Source organism: Amblyomma mixtum, chromosome 2, assembly GCF_055824585.1.
Source record: "Amblyomma mixtum isolate Tamu chromosome 2, ASM5582458v1, whole genome shotgun sequence".
Lineage (NCBI taxonomy): Eukaryota > Metazoa > Arthropoda > Arachnida > Ixodida > Ixodidae > Amblyomma > Amblyomma mixtum.
Window position 1 is genome coordinate 293,579,219 of NC_143013.1, and position 16,561 is coordinate 293,595,779.

General features: G+C 46.3%; 1 protein-coding gene across 3 annotated transcripts in view; it reads left to right on the forward strand.

Moving 5' to 3' along the window:
* Positions 1 to 16,019, forward strand: part of l(2)gl (LLGL domain-containing protein l(2)gl) — a 79,048-nt gene extending 63,029 nt beyond the window's left edge. For all 3 annotated transcript variants that reach the window (XM_089574477.1, XM_089574476.1, XM_089574478.1), the window contains exons 16-23: positions 4,073 to 4,220; positions 5,434 to 5,627; positions 6,535 to 6,651; positions 7,902 to 8,053; positions 8,848 to 9,074; positions 10,871 to 11,272; positions 11,952 to 12,161; positions 13,688 to 16,019. In XM_089574477.1, coding sequence (XP_089430603.1) covers positions 4,073 to 4,220; positions 5,434 to 5,627; positions 6,535 to 6,651; positions 7,902 to 8,053; positions 8,848 to 9,074; positions 10,871 to 11,272; positions 11,952 to 12,161; positions 13,688 to 13,706 — 1,469 coding nt within the window. In that variant the 3' untranslated portion in view covers positions 13,707 to 16,019. The remainder of the gene's footprint in view (positions 1 to 4,072; positions 4,221 to 5,433; positions 5,628 to 6,534; positions 6,652 to 7,901; positions 8,054 to 8,847; positions 9,075 to 10,870; positions 11,273 to 11,951; positions 12,162 to 13,687) is intronic.
* The last annotated feature ends 542 nt before the right edge of the window (positions 16,020 to 16,561 follow it).

The following is a 16,561-nucleotide window of genomic DNA, read 5'->3' on the forward strand; positions in this document are numbered from 1 at the left end:
CTTATCATTTTAGCGATCCTGAGGTGATTGCGCAGCTATCTACAAATTTTCGTTGAAAAATACCGCCTAATTCATGAGTTATAGCGTTCCAAAGACGTGAAACCGCGCGCGCGGCCCTTTAAATTGAGGTCTAATCGCACCGAACTTTGACTGCCCGCAGTTCGAAAAATACGTGCTCCGCCGGCGCCATTTTGGTTTCGTTTGAAAGGTCTCGATTCAGGCTATTTCCATACTCCGGTTGGCAACTATGAGCAAGCCCAAGCAGCGGCAAACAAAAACAAAATTGAGCAAAACGCGCTCTGCTATTGGTTCTCAAAATCACGTGACCAAAATGGCGACTTTTGGTTGGTTGACGGCGTCGACCGTTTGCAGCCCGGCGCCATTTTGTGTGGGTCGGGCAGTCCCACTGTCACGACGAAGTGAGGTTTGTGGAGCGCTAAGTGCGAAATATTTCAATTTACGCAAGTCTTAGTCTAAAAGCACTAAAAGATATTGATCCGAAGCGCGCTGGGAACGCTGTATCGTTGCATCCTTGTGTCTACATTCAGCAGCCACGCTCCCACAACAGTGTGATAACGCCGTAACCAGCGATGCTTAGCGTGACAGCGAAGATTGAACACTCATCCTGAGGGAACGAAAGGTATAGATAGGAAGCGCGTTGTGTACAACGCATCGTGGCATCCCGTTATCTATAATCAGCCATGCGGCGCTGACCCGTTATCTACAATCAGCGATAAAGCGCCGACCCTTCCTGATGACCTGATAACGCCACGCTCGCGACGGCGAGGAGTGATCAGGGCGATTCCTGCCACACAGCGTAATCGTGACTGTGCAGATGAAAAAGCGATACCTAAGCAGCTTCCGTTGACAGCCAGCCAGCCAGCAACGGCGCACGCGATAGATCGAGCTCTCCGATAAACCTGATGACGCGGCGCCAGCGGCGGCCGTGAAACGGCGTCCCTCAAAGCGCAGAATGGGAAACCTTGACGAAATAAATTTGCTTCTCAATGTTTTGGGGGGCAAGATGAGCAAAGAGCACGTATCGTATCATCGTTTGTTAGGGGCTGACTGCAATCACAGCGCCGTTGTGAGGTAGAATCGCGCGCTGCAGCTTGGGGGAGGTCACAGTGCAAAGGGACTCCTCCAAACAATGCCATCTATTCGCCGGCAATTTGCTTGTTGCAACTGCAGTTATGTCGACGGGAAATGGTGCTTTTATATGAGAAACTAGCCAGAACTCACTTCAGTGATTTCTAGTTACCCTTAGTGCCACAAAAATATGCCAAAAACGTTTTTTTCGATTTCTCAAAACTGAAATTTTGGCATGCACAGAATTTTGGAGGAGCGATATCTCCAATTCTATATTAGCTATTACTACAATTCTTTTTGTGCTAGAAAGATAAATGCACAGGTTGTGCAATAAGGCTAAATTTAAACTACTGCTTCCTCAGGAAAATTTTGGAAATAAATAGTTTGTCTCAGTAGTCAAAATGAGCTTTTTCTCTGTAATGTTTGACCAGCTGTAACTTTCGTCCAAGTCGTCCTAGAATGCTCATTTATGCCTTATTGCACTCCTTGGTGATTCTAGATCATTTATAAATAGTAATCTTCTCCACAAGGTCTTATGTTAATTAACCAAACTTCCTCCAAACAAAAGACATATTTTTCATGATAAATACAAAACTTACTGCTGCAGGGGGAAACTGTTTGCAGTTTTAGAATCAGCACATGAAAATGTACAAACAGTGAAAATTTGGTGTAAATCTGTCCATAAATAAAAAAAATAGTTCTAAGAGGGGTGTCCCCCCTTAAAGGGGCCCAGAAACACAATCTTAGTTAACCGTTTTGCCTGTTTATTGCATACAGTGAGTTATAATGGTGCTATTAGCGTCGGTAATACCGCGTACATTCCGTTTTTTAATATTTTAATGTCCTCCCAAAAACAGCTTCATGGTCGCCACACAGTGGCGGGTTTTTAGCAGCGGATATGACATCACCTGGCGCGAGCTTAATGACCGGACAAACAGTAAATATCCTGCAAATTGTGTGAATAAATAGAGACACATTTTGTCACCTGTCTGCGTTTTATATTAGATCAACAAAAACAATTTGTTTGTCTTAGATAAAAGCCCTGCAAAGCAAGTAAAATAAAAATACACCACCAGGGGCGCTCTGGCATAGAAACAACGCTGCCAGTCTCACAGAGAGCAGGCAACCATGGAGTACAAACTTCCGCGACGTGCTCTGGCTGGCTGTTTTGATTGGTTGCGCCAGGTGCCGTCATTGGGAGAGCGAAATAGGAGTGGGAAGCCCCGCCAAAATTGAGTTGAGGGCTGCGTTTTGTTTGCTTGTATTTTGAAATTTCTTCACTGAATAACCCCCGTTCCTGTGCATCGATTGCTGTAATTCTTTTTAAGTCAGCATCTGTGTGATATAAAGAACCCAGCTGAAGTATAGCTGGTATTCGCCCAGGCAGTGTTTCGCAGCCCCTTTAAAAAGCAAAAAAAAAAAAAAGTACTGCCCCATAACCTTTGCTTATCATAACTGCTCTTTCTTAGTCTTCAGGGTTCTCTCTCTCTCTCTCTTCACTGTTGCCGTTGTGGATGTGCTTGAAACCACAAAGGCATATGTGGTACACTACATGCAGTCCGCATGCTGTTGCCTCTTTCTTAGTCCCCCCTCCCTCTTTCGTCGAGGGTCTTAAAACTGACCTTTTTATTTGTGGCTAGAATCTCATGAAATTTTGCACACATATGTGTTTTTCTCTTCTGATTCCAAAAATGTAGTCATAATTGAGCTGGTGGTCTTAGATCAAAGGTTATCTTAAATTTTAGAGTGTAATTAGGTAATTTCTTACGCATGAACTTTCTCATTGCATTTTGTTGATAGCCAGTGTATTCCCATACCCGATGACATTCTTACTTTTTTTGTTTAGGCCCCGTATAAATAGTAATTTACAATTAGCTTAACGAGTTGCAGCGGCAAATAATGCAACCTGTTACTTTCGACGTAGTATATCAGGATGACATGCCTTTAGAGAAAAACGAAGAATGTCATTCGCTATGGGAATTCACTGGCTATCAATTCATGTAAATAAAAGCAACAAAATACGATGAGAAAGTTCATTAAAGCTGCGTAAGAAATTACCTAATTACATTCTAGACTTTGTAAGATCTAAGATCGCCAGCTCAATTATGATTACATATTTGGAATCAGAGGAGAAAAACGCATCTGTGTGCAAAATTTCCAGAGATTCTAGCCATAAATAAAAAGTTAGTTTTAAGACCCTCGTCCCCCCTTAAAGGTGCACTGAAGAGGAATCTGAACTTGTCTTTTTGCCGCGGGAACTCGATCTACACGCTCCGAGCTTTCTTAGAAACTGCGATTTACTGCCCTGTGTGGCTGATTTCCCCAGTTAAATCGAATTAACGTCCGGCTCCCGCCTTTTTTTTTAATTCTGCCTCGTACGGTGGGCGGAGTCGACCGACGCGTGGAGCGCCTTTCATCCAGTCCCGTGGCGGCTTGCCGCTCTGCCATCGGCGGAGTAATACGTAGTAGTCCGTAGTAGCAAATAGTCCGCGCATTTTTTTATTTCTTCGGGCTTATTTTACGGCTATATTATCTGCGAATGAAACTATTTATTCATGGAAACCTAAAAAACAAAATGAAGCGAAAGCAAAGCCTCCACGGGACTGGGTGAAAGGCGCTCCAAGCGTTGGTCGACTCCGCCCACCGTACGAGGCAGAATTAAAGAAAAAAGGCGGGAGCCAGACGTTAATTCGTTTTAATTGGGGAAATCGGCCACACAGGGCAATAAGTCACTGTTTCTAAGAATGCTAGGAACGTGTGGATCGAGTTCCCGCGGCAAAAAGACATGTTCAGAATCCTCTTCAGTGCACCTTTAAGAGTTTTTCACTACTAAAGGACATTCATATTTTTCAGTCAGCTTTTCAGCTTTGCTGTTGATGTCCATGCAGGCTGTTGGGAGGAGAGGGGGGAAAAAACTGCGTGGTCCCCAACCGTATTTGTCCCTTTGAGGCACTTGTTGTAACACGTCCACATGCGTGCGCAGACCTGGCTGCATCGGGTGACATGATGTCGCGCCGCAAGTCCTTCAAGAAATCCCTGCGCGAGTCCTTCCGGCGTCTGCGCAAGGGCCGCTCCCAGAGGGGCAGGAAGGACAAGTCCATGACTAAATCGCCCGAGAGTCGGAGACCCAGGTGAGTCTGGGCTTCAAACCGGGGGTGGCAAAACAAACGTTCTCCAATTTGCCTCCTGAGTAAAGAGCTTTAGGTGAAGCCACTGCCTTTCACGAAAGGTTCATGCCACAAGTTGCTGCACTTCAGGGTTGGGCACGGTCCTGGGAATGAAAATAAATAAAAAATTTGAACATGTAATCTGCTGCATGTGCTGTCATTGGACTATGCAAAACATCTGTGCCGTCGTGCTGTGAAGTTTAATTATTCACTACTTGTGCATGGGCTTTTTTTCCTCGTCTTTTTTTTTTGCATTTTGTATAGCTCCAGAGATTCCCTCAAGCTAATATTTTAGCTTTTTATCTGTGGCTTGTTTTTAACTTTTTTTGGACTAAAGCTTCAATTTCATTCAGTCTGTGCTACAAGTATTTTGTCTTAAGGGGGCACACTGGTCTTAGACCTATTTTCCTTATTTTTAGTCCCATCCTAATGAAACTGTACCACCTTGCTGAGTTTTAAATGCTGGTTTCAAGAATGAAATTACCTTTCTCATAAATTAGTCTGTTCCCAAGATAATTAATTTTAATTATTCATTCATTTGTGCCTTGGTGCAAAAAAACTGCTCAATGAAAAATAATTTTTAATCCATGGCTGCGTAGTATGGTGAGTAAAGAGTGCAATAATCAAAACCTTTTTTTACATTTTACCCCTATTAGTAATTTTACAACACTTGGAATATGAATGTTTAGGGTGTGAATGTAATGCACCGATAAACTTAGCGAAATTATAAATTTTTGAAGTGCAATTGAACAAATCTGCTTCGATTATTGCACACACTGTGCCTTCATCTTCTCTTAGCAAACAATATGACATCTCTGTCTGTCCTAGATGTTGAGATATCGACATAATAAGACAGCCAGATGTACAAAATTTTCATGCCATTAAATTGCCTGCTCCTGCATAAATTCAGCCCATAGGATGATCTCAATTTAATATTATGCTCAAAATGCTGATTTCTTGAAGGGAAAAATTGGCACAGCTGGAAAATAATTGCGTGTAGATTCCACAAATGTCATGTTTATAAAATCAATTTTTTGGTCATTTTTTGCTCTCAAAGACCAGTGTTCCCCCTTAACATTTTTTGTCTCCGCTTATTTAACTTATGTCCTGTGCTGTCCTTGGCAACTTTTCGGTGGTAAGCGCTTGTTGCTTTCTTTCGTGGTTTTTCCCGCTGCAGGAGAGGGGAGGAGGAGGGCCCCTCGTCCGCTGTGGCCAGCCCCGCTTCCCGTCACAACGAGTCCGCCATCGACCCGGGCTCACCCCTCTCGGAGGCCAAGCCCGTGGAGCGCCAAGTGGAGGCCCGTTCCTCCGACGATGCCCTCTCGTCCATGGTCCGTTGCCTCTGCTTCTCCAGCAGCTTCATCCTCCACAGTGAGTGCAGGGCAAGGAGCTTGTTGTCTCTCTTCAGATTTTTTTTATTTTCTTTTTTTAACTAAGACAGCAATTAAGGGCACGTTTCCCTGTTCCATATCGCCGTTAGCGCAATACTGAGAGAGTGGGTAGGAAGAATGATGAGTGGCGTTGCACAGAGCGTGGCTGCATGTATTCAGCGGGCACCCTTTGCACAGTGGTGCAAACTGGAGCTTGCACTGTGCTCCGCACCACAGATTTGTGGCGCCCTCTGCGTAACAGTGCGAGCTAGTGCTTGCACTGTTTTTCTTTTGCAAAGTGTTACGTTACACAATCTTGGTAACTGTCAGCGAGGTTGTTTCTATTTTCTCTCTCTCATCTTGTTCTTGAGTCTTGCGTGAATGAAGCAAAGAGCAGGAGGGAAGAGCTGGGGGCTGGGGGGGATGCCTTTGAATGTATTGGAGTGGCACAGGCCAGGACGCTTTTTTCCTTGTTTTATCCGTCCCATTATGGTATTTGTAGTGGAGTGTGATGGAGTGTTTAACACTCTTGTAACAGTAGGGGGCTAAAAACAAGCCTTGCAACTTTGCAGACATATGGGGAATTCGGCATTCTCAAAATGTGAAACAACAGTGTGGGGAATATGCAAGAAGAGTGACGAGCAGTTTTATTTTCAGTGAGCTTATGGTGTTTACCACGTCTTCGTGTGCCCCTGATTAGCATGCACTCCTTATTCTTGAAGTCAGCGAGGACAAAGTCAGCAACATGCAGTTTTGGCTTTCTTTAAAGCTCTGGGAAGCCTGCAATTGTAGCTTTAGTTGGCTGGCAAAGTTTGCTTAAAGTGTGGTTGCTAACGTGACCTCTTTGTCACTTTGCCTGTCTTATACCTAAAGCTTCCGTCCCTCTCTTCTTTTTCCCTCTTTGTCAGGTGCCGCGACCACACCCACCCTCTGGGCAGGCACCAATGCTGGTGCCATCTTTGTCTACACCCTCGCCTTCCCTCCCAGTGACAAGCGGGACTCTGACCCAGTGCAGTGCACACTTGGTAAGCACATGACACCGTGGTTATTTGCACCTGAGTTTGTGCTTTCAGGGCAGCTTGGTGTGTCCACACATCAAGTGCTTCTTTCATCAATCTTGCATATGTTATCCCTAATGGGGACTCGACTCTTCACGACTTCGGTTTGAAAGTAGATTTTCTTTTTTATTCTCTTCTCTTGTGCCAGTGTTCTGGATACCTTTCTGGACATGTTTGTGAACTTTTGTTTAAAATGTACTGCCTAATTTGTGCAGATGATTGGCTGGATATAGTAGACTCTGGTTAGAACAAATTCTTGGATTAGATGAACAATGTAATACCATTTGGTTGGTTTCCCATAGGACTCTATGTGAAAAAAGCCCGGTTAAGATGAACTTTCGCTGCGAACGACAACGACCCTGCGTAGCGGTACTCGCGGGGTGTCCACACAGCTCCAACAGGGGAAAAAAAAAAAGTTTCTACTCAAGAAAAAGCCCCCCCCCCCCCCCCCCCCCCCCGCGCAGAGATGACTTCTGGGTGCCTTTGCACAAAACTCTGGTGAAGCTGTTCAGGAAAAGCTTCCTTGCAGCGCGGAAAAGGCAGGGCACCATCACGCCTCCCTCAGACTTACACAGCATCGCAGCGGCATGTTATCATGGTGCAGAGATGGCCAGATATTGGCGTGATGTGCCTTTTTTTGGTGTTGGTATCGGCTGTGCTGCAGAAGGAGCTAGATAAAGCCAGCTACTGTGCTGGGCAGCTGCGAAGTGCTCAGAGCAGGATGGAAAGGAAAAATCCGAAAAAGGCTGCACATCAACAGCAGCTGCTGTGGGATACATTGAGAAAAAGAAAAATAGACCAGTGCCATTTTCAGGTTATAATAATGTGAGCTTTTTTCATGTTCTCAGTCTTCAGCGCACTTCATGCATGGTGCTATAAATGCTATACTATTTGCAATTATCCGCTCTCTGAAAGGTGATTTTATTCGTTGTGTTCATGTAATATGTATATGAACACAACAAGCCTTCTTTGTGGCGCTTCTGTTGAGAGGAACAAATTTTCTGGTCCTTTCAAGTTCTCCTTGAAAGGAGTTCTTTGCTGTCTCAAAGCTCCAGGCATGCTGCAGCCATGTGTAGTAAACAGGGAAACAAAGGTGCTCCCTAGGGTTTCTTTTTACACAAGCACTGAAAAGAATCTCACATGATGATTACGGGCTATCTCAACTCGCATGATGAGGACAGGGGGCAGTTCTTCACTCTCTGATGCATACTACGCAGGCAAGGAGATCCACCTGAAGCACAAGGCCCCTGTGATATCGATCCACATCATAGACGCCCGTGGCTACCCCATCTCGGACCCCTTTGAGGAGGACCCCAAGGGCCTGGTGCCACCACAGAGAGTGCTCATCTGCTCCGAGGAGCAGCTGAAGGTGCGGGCAGGCATACTCTTGGGAGCAACTGTTGCTTCTCTGCCCACCTTATGTATTTGCACTTGCTGGGTGCACATTGCAACTCCTTGGAGGTTTCTTCTCTGGGAGGTTGCTTGAATCATTTCGCGGTGAGAGCCGTTTTATACAGCCCTGGGCTGGGCATAAGTGTAATCCGGCGATGCAGTTGGCTCAAAGAGCCCTCACAGAGCCTCAGATAAGATAGAACTAAGGAGAATCGGATGTATGAGGTAAGCAGAGAAGCCCTTGCTGTGCTTGCAAACAAAAAAAAAGAAAAAAGTTTTAAAATATTGCCTCTTTTTATTGTATGTACTTGGCACAGCATAGGTGCCTGAGCTTAGTGTAGCTGCTCTGAACTACGTAAGCAAAATGAGCAAAGCAGCAATGTTTGGCACTACCTGGTTTTTTAGCTTTGTGCAGACCGTATTTTCGTCTCAAAATGAGCAGCGGTAATTTGCTTGAAACGATTTCAGTGTGAATATTTCAAGTACTCTTGGTGCTCTGAAGGGGATGACTGGCAGAATTCGACATTTTTTAAACAATTTAGTTCTGTGACTCGCGAGGCTGTTGCATACGAAAGGAAAGAGTGCTCTGAAGAAAGCGCTGAATGTAAGTGCTCTGGGCATTTTCTTTGCTCTTGACGAGTACTTCAAGACTTGGATGCAAATTTTCAGGTCAAACTATTTGTTGGAACATTTTAATATTTTCTGAAATAATTTGATCAACTATTTCCTTGTGCAAGCCTGTTTTCACATTGTCGCTGTGCTGCGCTGCAGGTTTTCACACTGCCCAGCCTGAAGCCCTTTGGCAAGCTAAAGCTGACGGCGCACGAGGGGGCCCGCCTGCGCAAGGCTGCCGTGGCGCGCTTCCACAGCCGCAGTGACCCTGCCCGCGTCGAGTACTGCCTGGCGGTGTTGTCCAACCTGGGCGAGGTGGCCCTCCACTCGCTGCCCGACCTGCGCCGCCAGATGCTCGAGGGCTGCCTCCGACGCGAGGACATCAAGTGAGTCTCGGGGTGGGGGACTGTTGGTTGTGGCCAGGGAGGACACTGGCAACTTGTAACCTGTTGACTTTGTCACCACTGAGACTCCTGGGCCTAATTTTGGGGGTGTCCTCCGCTTTGGTCCATGCTGATTGACTGGCGTCCCAAAAAGCGGAGGTGTTGGCAGTGCGATGACAGCTGATCCGTCTTCCCTGTTGCATCATGTCGGCAGAAACTGTACTTGCCGTTGGAACGGTTGCGGTATTGCAAAAGTGAATGTTACAGCTGTGGTGCTTGAGGCTTATGTTAGAGAATTCAAACTCAGAAACAGGCTGTGTGGCTAATTTAGAGATCGTAGGTGCTTCTATGCAACTAATGCTATCCGAGGTGGTGGCAGCGTTGTGCCTCCTTTTTTTTTTTTTGTATGTTTCGGAATACGGGTCCTGCAGCAGGCAGTGTTCTGCCAAAAATGCATTTTCATCAGTTTTGGAGATCTTTTATATGGCAACCGTGTAGCCTGTACGAATGTTACGTTTTCAAGTTTGCCAGCATGCATGCCATTTACCTTTGACTACTGCACATGCTTTTTTAATTCCATTCACATCCTGCGTCTTTCAGAGATAGCAGTCGACTGTCAGCCATGTGGCTGGCCCCCTTTAGCCATAGTTGCTTCTAAAGATTTCTAACTTTGTTGTCACCACTATTGTGCTCTGTGGCTGTACCGAAATTGACAATTCCTTGCCTCTTCACTCTCCACAGTGAGCTGCAGTCCTGGTTGTCATATTTGCACGTTTATCCTTTCTAAACGAAAAGCTCCTCACCATCTGCATGTTTTTAATGCGATAACGATAAGGTCCCTGTGTCACAGAAAAGCCAGCAACATCGTCATGGTGTATGAGGGAAAAAAAAATTCTTGAGAAATCCCCAAATAAGCAACCTATGTGGCAGGTGGGCCACCTAGGTCACATGACCTTGTGACATCATCACAGCCTGCCCACCGGATTGTGAACAAACTGCCCACCATGGCAGTTGGCGGTTAAACTAATGATTGGTCGTGAGAGGTTGCTCAGGAAGAGCAACCTGGGTCACACAAGACTCACCGATGGCAGCGCCTGCCATCGCAGGGCAGTGACAGTGACTGCACCACTGAGCTAGCAGTGGTATGAGGACTCTCAGGGGTATGTGAATGTAAAGTAGAAAACAACCAGTTCCGTATACAGGGCCGTTAACCCATTAATGCTACCTTGTCATACCTGCATGCATATGAGCATGGATGGCTCATATGTGCACCATCAGCAAGAACTAGATGTGGCATGGAGGTGTTCCTCTTGTAGACCTTTTCACCTTTTCTTCCAATGCAAAATGTTTTCATGGTCTTTCTCGCTACATTGCCACCTCTTCCTTGGGTTTTGTCTCCATTTAATCATGGCTCATATCCCCATGATGTCGGATATTCTCGCGGATATTCGGCTCATATCCCCATGGTGTCGGAAATATGCGCCAACCATTGCCAAATGCTTCTGAAGTTACCTGCTCCTTTTCTCTGGGCACTTGTCGTGGTAGCCCAGCCGCTTTTGCTTGACCACCTTGCTGGTGGCATTTTGAACAAAGTAGAGAGCTGAAACACTTGTGTGCTGAGATTTTCGAATGTGTCGGAGCACCCCAAGTGTTTAAAATTACCCTGGATCCAGAGGTTTGCTCCTCGTGGACCCACTTTTGAGGTGCAAAAATTTTTTCCTCTTTCTAGCCACCGATATGGCATTGAGTCTTGCCTTCGTCACTCACGGATGTGCCTTGATTTTTCACGTTCACTGCAGCGGCATCTGCAGCTTGGTGTTCACCAAGGATGGCGAGGGTTTCTACCTGAGCTCACCGTGCGAGTTCGAGCGCTTCTCCCTGTCGGCCAGGCGGCAGATTGCTCCTCACTGCCAGGTGGACCTGCCAGAGGGCGTGCGGCCGCAATCCCCTCAGCCCCAGGAACCCCAGGGTGGAAAGGAGGTGGAAGGAGCCCCCACCGAGGTAGCCACTGCTGAAGGGGACCAGAAGGAAGTGGGCGTTGAGGTGGCAGCTAGCCAAGCCAAGGCTGAGGAGACAGCCGAGTCGGCCGAGAAGAAGCCTGAACTTTCCTCTTCCCCTGCCACGTCCCCAACGTCGCCCAAGGAAGAATCCTCGGAAGGTGGCGATGATGACAAGGGTGGCTTGGATTCGCCACCAGACAGGTGAGCTCTTCTTTCCGTTTTGGTTCCCTTCTTCATTCTTCTACCTTTCCACCCTTTCATTAATCTGCAGTCACAGTGGTTTCTCATTCTTCACTGAATGTTAATGAAATAGCTCGCCTCACTGCTGGCAGCCTCGCCTTGAGGATTCGAAAGTAGCGTTATAGCTTCCTTTTGACATCAAAATTATGGTCAGTGATGGGTCGACAATTAATGGTTTTATCTACAGCTGGATCCCTAGTATATTGGTGGTCAGAGCTTTAAACCACAAAATAGTTGAGAAATATGCTTCTTCAGTCTCGCAAAATACAGGCAATAACAGAGCACTATGTTGCTTTACGCCTTGCAGCATATGTTGCACCTAACATTCAAGGTTTAAGTTTTGAGAGTGGATTCAGTGAAGAAACGATGGAAACAGCGTCAAAAGCACAATGCAAGCATCTCTAAATATAGATTCAGCTGCTCACACACTGCGAAGGGTATCGAGCACTCTCTGCTTTTGGGCTGGTGTTGCGTAGGCTGTTTTTGTCTTTCGGTGAAAGGTTTCCAAGAGTGAAAAGAACTACAGTCACCTATTCGGTGTGAAGCTTAGTTTGTGTTGGCCGCTAGGTGCATGTATGCCAAATAACCGAGATGTTCCCACACTCTTTCCTCTGCCTTCTTTCATTGGTGTGATCACCAGTGGCATCAGCAGCCTGGTGATCACCAAAAACGAGTCCAACTTCACCACCACCACAAGCACAGTGGGTGACCTCAAGTCGCTCGAGCTAGAGGACCTGCTGCCTGCCGACCACGAAGCGCTGGCCGAAAAGCTGCGCTCCGAGTGCAAGATCGAAGTGGTGCGCGAGAAGCGCACTGTCGTCGTCGTCCGGGAGGAGACCCTCGTCAATGGGTGAGCTTTTGCTTCTCATTACCAAGCCCACTGCTACTGCTGTTTGTTTGACTCGTTGGCGGAGCAGGACTGTCGAGAAGGGAAACTCCCGCTTTCTGGCATGGTGTGATCAGTGTCGGAAGCACTTGATCTTGGCTGTGGGCTGTTCGCACCCTGGAGGCATCTGGTGGACAGAGAACCTCGCGTTGCATTTCTTGTGCCGTCAGCAGTTCACCGCAAGGCATTTGCCGGCCTGCTTTCGAGCACATCCAGTTACTTTGAAGTGTGCTTGGTGGTCCTTTTCAGCGCCCCTCTTGAAGCTTGTATTTCTTGTCGTCAGGTGCCAATGTACTAGTGGTCCTCTGCTGGCGTGTCCTTTTTTATGTGACGGTAGCTGTTCGTCTCACTGTCCTTATACCAGTGGGGAAGTTGGAATGGCCCTACCTTTCAGACGTTGGGCAGTGAATGTGTACTTAACTGTTTTTTTTTTTCGATAATTGATTAGTTTTTGTTTCGTAAACCAGTGTGTATGAGGCAGGACTTGTTTCCTACAAGCTACAGGGTGTCTCAGTAGACAAGGGGAGCAGGCTGCGCTCTAGATTCCAACTGACTTCATTCCATATGGTGCATGGTTCCAGAAGCTGGTGCTGGCATGTGCCACAAGCAGTGAGGCACAGGCCTGTTGATGGCGGTGTGGTGCTGCTGAAAAAACAGCCAGGGACAAGTTGCATTGGCATCTCACCTAAAAGCAAATCAGGATATAGTATGAAGAATGCTAGGGGTGTTACAAAGCTTTGGCTTGCAGTGAATTAGAACACTTGTAATCACCTGACGTAATCTCTCTTCTTTTCGGGCTTTCTGCTGGTGTGCTGATGTGTTGAAGCTGTGCTGATGTCTAGTGTAAAAAACAAAAAGTAAGCTGCTCTATAAGTACAGCCAGTCGTTGACATCATTTATGGTAAGATTGTCATCAGCCAAAGGGACATTGAGAGTACTTTTCTTATCAGTGCAACACCTATTCCTAATGGTTAGTAGAATCTGGGTGATACGAACATGGTTTATTCAAATTTTGGGCTAATACGAATTTGTGAAATTCCCTCGCAGGTTTAGATTGTGTAAAGTGCGCACAATTGCAAGTGCTCTTCCGTGCCACTATGGATGATATGTTAGTGATAGCAGGGAGTGAAGGGGACTGATCGCACCCTTGTGCACTGCCTGTACATCGGCGATGCACGATAGCCAGTTATGCAGTTACACCACGAGCTGGGAGCGGTAGTGTACATTCCGCACATCGCCAAAGTTGCAAGTGACGTCGGCCATGCAGCAGTAAATAAAACTTGTCAGCCCTAAACAGGTCTAATGCATTTTCCATTCTTGTTCGTGTGGATGACCCCACGTGATTCATATTATCAAGGTTCTACTTAACGCTGTCTGCTGCCATTTTTGTGTGATTATGGGTCATTTGCTTTTTTGTGACTGCATTTGCTGCAAGTGAAAAACACCAACAGCCATTTGACGCTGTTTTTCTTTTTTTTTTTTCTAAACAGGAGCTCCCCAACAAATTAAAGACAGCCGTCATCAGCTAGCAGCCGCCGCTTGGAACTGTATCGTATTCACACCACGCGCATTTACAACCCCACACCCCCCTCTTTTATATTGTTTGTTCCCTCCACACTGTTGTTTTATTTTTGCAGCTAGTTCCTCGTAGCAGCAGGTGGTTTTTAAGTCTTCCCGTTACTTGTTGGTCTCTTTGTTTCGTCATTTTTTTTTCCCCTTGTGTCCTCCTTTTTTTATATATTTCTGTTTCAAGGAACAAAGCACCGTTGCATAGCGGAGCACAGATGTGTGTGCACGTGCATATTGTCTTCGAGTTTGTGCGTCCCAGCATGTGGACGTGCATTTTCTCTGCACTGTGGTTAAGGGACGCATTGCGGGAGGGAGGGAAGGAAGGATGGGAGAGTGGGAAAGTGCAGCTGCATCTGTTTGTATTTTGTCTCTTTTCCCTTCCTGGCAAAAGGAAGGGGTGGAAGGAAAGGGGGTGTTTCTTCTTTTTTTTTTTTACTTTCTCCAAAGTGCCATGTGGCGGCAGCAAGTGACGGACTGGGTCATGAAGCACCGCTCGGGACAATCCTCCTCCCCCTTTGTATTGCAGTGGTTGAAGTGCACAGTATCCACATTTTTGTAAAGCAAGGAGAAATGGGCACCTCTGATTTCGGTATGCGATCTCCACCAAGTCAGCTGCTGTGAAACGAGTGAAGCGGCTTGTCTGAGGATGACAGTCGCGTAAGGACGTAGCTGGAAGGGCACCTGTTTGCTGCGTCTTGTGTCTGACTGTTTTTGGTGTTTGTTTCTTTTTTTTTTGTCCTTTGTGCACATCTCAAGCACTTGATCCCATTTCATCTCACTGTTTTACGGTGCCAGGTTACTCGGTGGGGTTGCCCCTCTCTCTTTCTGTCTCTGCCTTTGGCTTGGCCTCTTTTTTTTTTTTACTTTGATCAGTATTAGATCATTCCAAGGTGGGCTGTGTGTACTTAGAGAGCACCGTAAGTGCCTTTTTGCCCAGGCATGCGAGCAGCTTGCTGCTGCTGCACCGTGATGCGCACGACGTGTACTGCTCTAGATGAGCACAGATATCAACGCCACAGTCAAGTCTGTCAAAGGTTTTTGGGTCAACAGAGCGGAGATGACTTCCAGAGCAGGGCATTCCCACCTTGTAATTTGGCTGCGGTCCCAGCCGTTGTATCTTTTGTAACAGTGGTCAGCACTGATTGAAGTGTTTGAATATATGCTTCGATTTTACCGTCAAGGACTTTGGTGCAGTGTTTGAGGCTCGTGCAGCGCACAGACTGAACTGCTGTTTTGGCTGGCTGCCTTTTTTTGTATTTGTTCTCTAGGTGTCTTTTCTGCAGTGCACTGTTGCCACTGTAGGAAGTGAGAGACTGACCACAGTGATGTGTTTGTCGTGCAGCTTGATGTCTACTCCTTGTATGATTATAGCCTTAGTAGTAGCGGCACTACTAGCACAGATGGCATGCTGCTGCAATGTGCACACAATTTTTGCTGCAAGAAAAGCAACCTGCCCACGTTTTTAATACCAGGCTAGGCGCGAGTGGGGGCACTTGCATACACCACTGCATGGACCATGCAGCGCACTTCTTTGCCGTGCTGTGTGGAAGTTGCAGCACCGCGTTTTCTTTGCTCTGCGTAACGTCTTATGCGCATTCCTTCATTTTCTGCTCAAACGAGAGATTCCGCGTTGTCTGACTCTCTGGGCACAGACACGGCATCTAGGGGGAGTGTGTGTGTGTTTGTTCCCTGCAGTTCCTCCCCCCATCCTGCTCCCCAGCCAATCAGCAACACTTCTCATGTCCTAATGTCACTTTCTCTGTGGGGAGGGAGACGAGGGTAAATCATCTCATAATCAAAAAGTGCCATTTTTTCAGCCTTCCAGTAAAAAAAACTAAAATGGGGAGAGGAAGAGCGAGCACTTCTCGGCAGTTTTTTTTTTTACCTGGCTTCTTAGAGCAGCAAGTGGCGGTGTTTGCATTTTTTTTTAAAGGTCTATACATATTATATATATTATAACGTATTTAAGGCTCTTTTTTTTGTCTTCTTGTTTATTGTGCTCGTCACCACAAGTCTTCTTCGCATGTTTATACAGGGCAGCTTTTGCTGCACGTGTGTATGTGTGTACGAGGGCAGCAATTTACCAAGAATCCTTCCACAGTATGCCTCGAATTATGTCACGGAAAAATGTCCATATTGGTGATGGTGGTACAACAGCTATACTACAACACGGTGTTTTTTTTTTAACGCTTTAAAACTTTTTCAAGCATTTTTTTTACAGGGCCAGTTTTGAAATAAAACGTTTGAAAATTGCTTTGGTGGTTTTATTTCTTGAACATGGCGGGCTGGTTGTTTCTTTTGCTTGATGAGGTAAATGTGATGTATTCCTTTATTTCTCATTGCTATCTTAGATGCACTGTTATTTTGGGCATAAGTTCCTAAAGCTTGTTCCAGGTTTCTAAAAATTGTGCAGCATAACCACCTTTGCTAGGCGAAGGTACTGTGTTGGGGAACAACATGTTACAGTGTAAGGTCTAGAGTGCGAGGTTTTGGTGAAAGCAAGAAATAATATTGTGCTGAACATTGCAACATTATAGAGCGACAGTAGACACTGTTATGCCGCCGCGGTGGCTCAGCGGCTATGGTGCTCGGCTGCTGACCCAAAAGACACAGGTTCGATCCCGGCCGCGGCAGCTAGAATTTCTTCTGATTTCTTCTGATAGAATTTCTTCTGAATTTCTGAGGAGAAATTCTAGAGGCCCGTGTACTGTGCGATGTCAGTGCACGTTAAGGAACCCCAGGTGGTCGAAATTTCCGGAGCCCTCCACTACGGCGTCTCTCATAGCCTTAGTCGC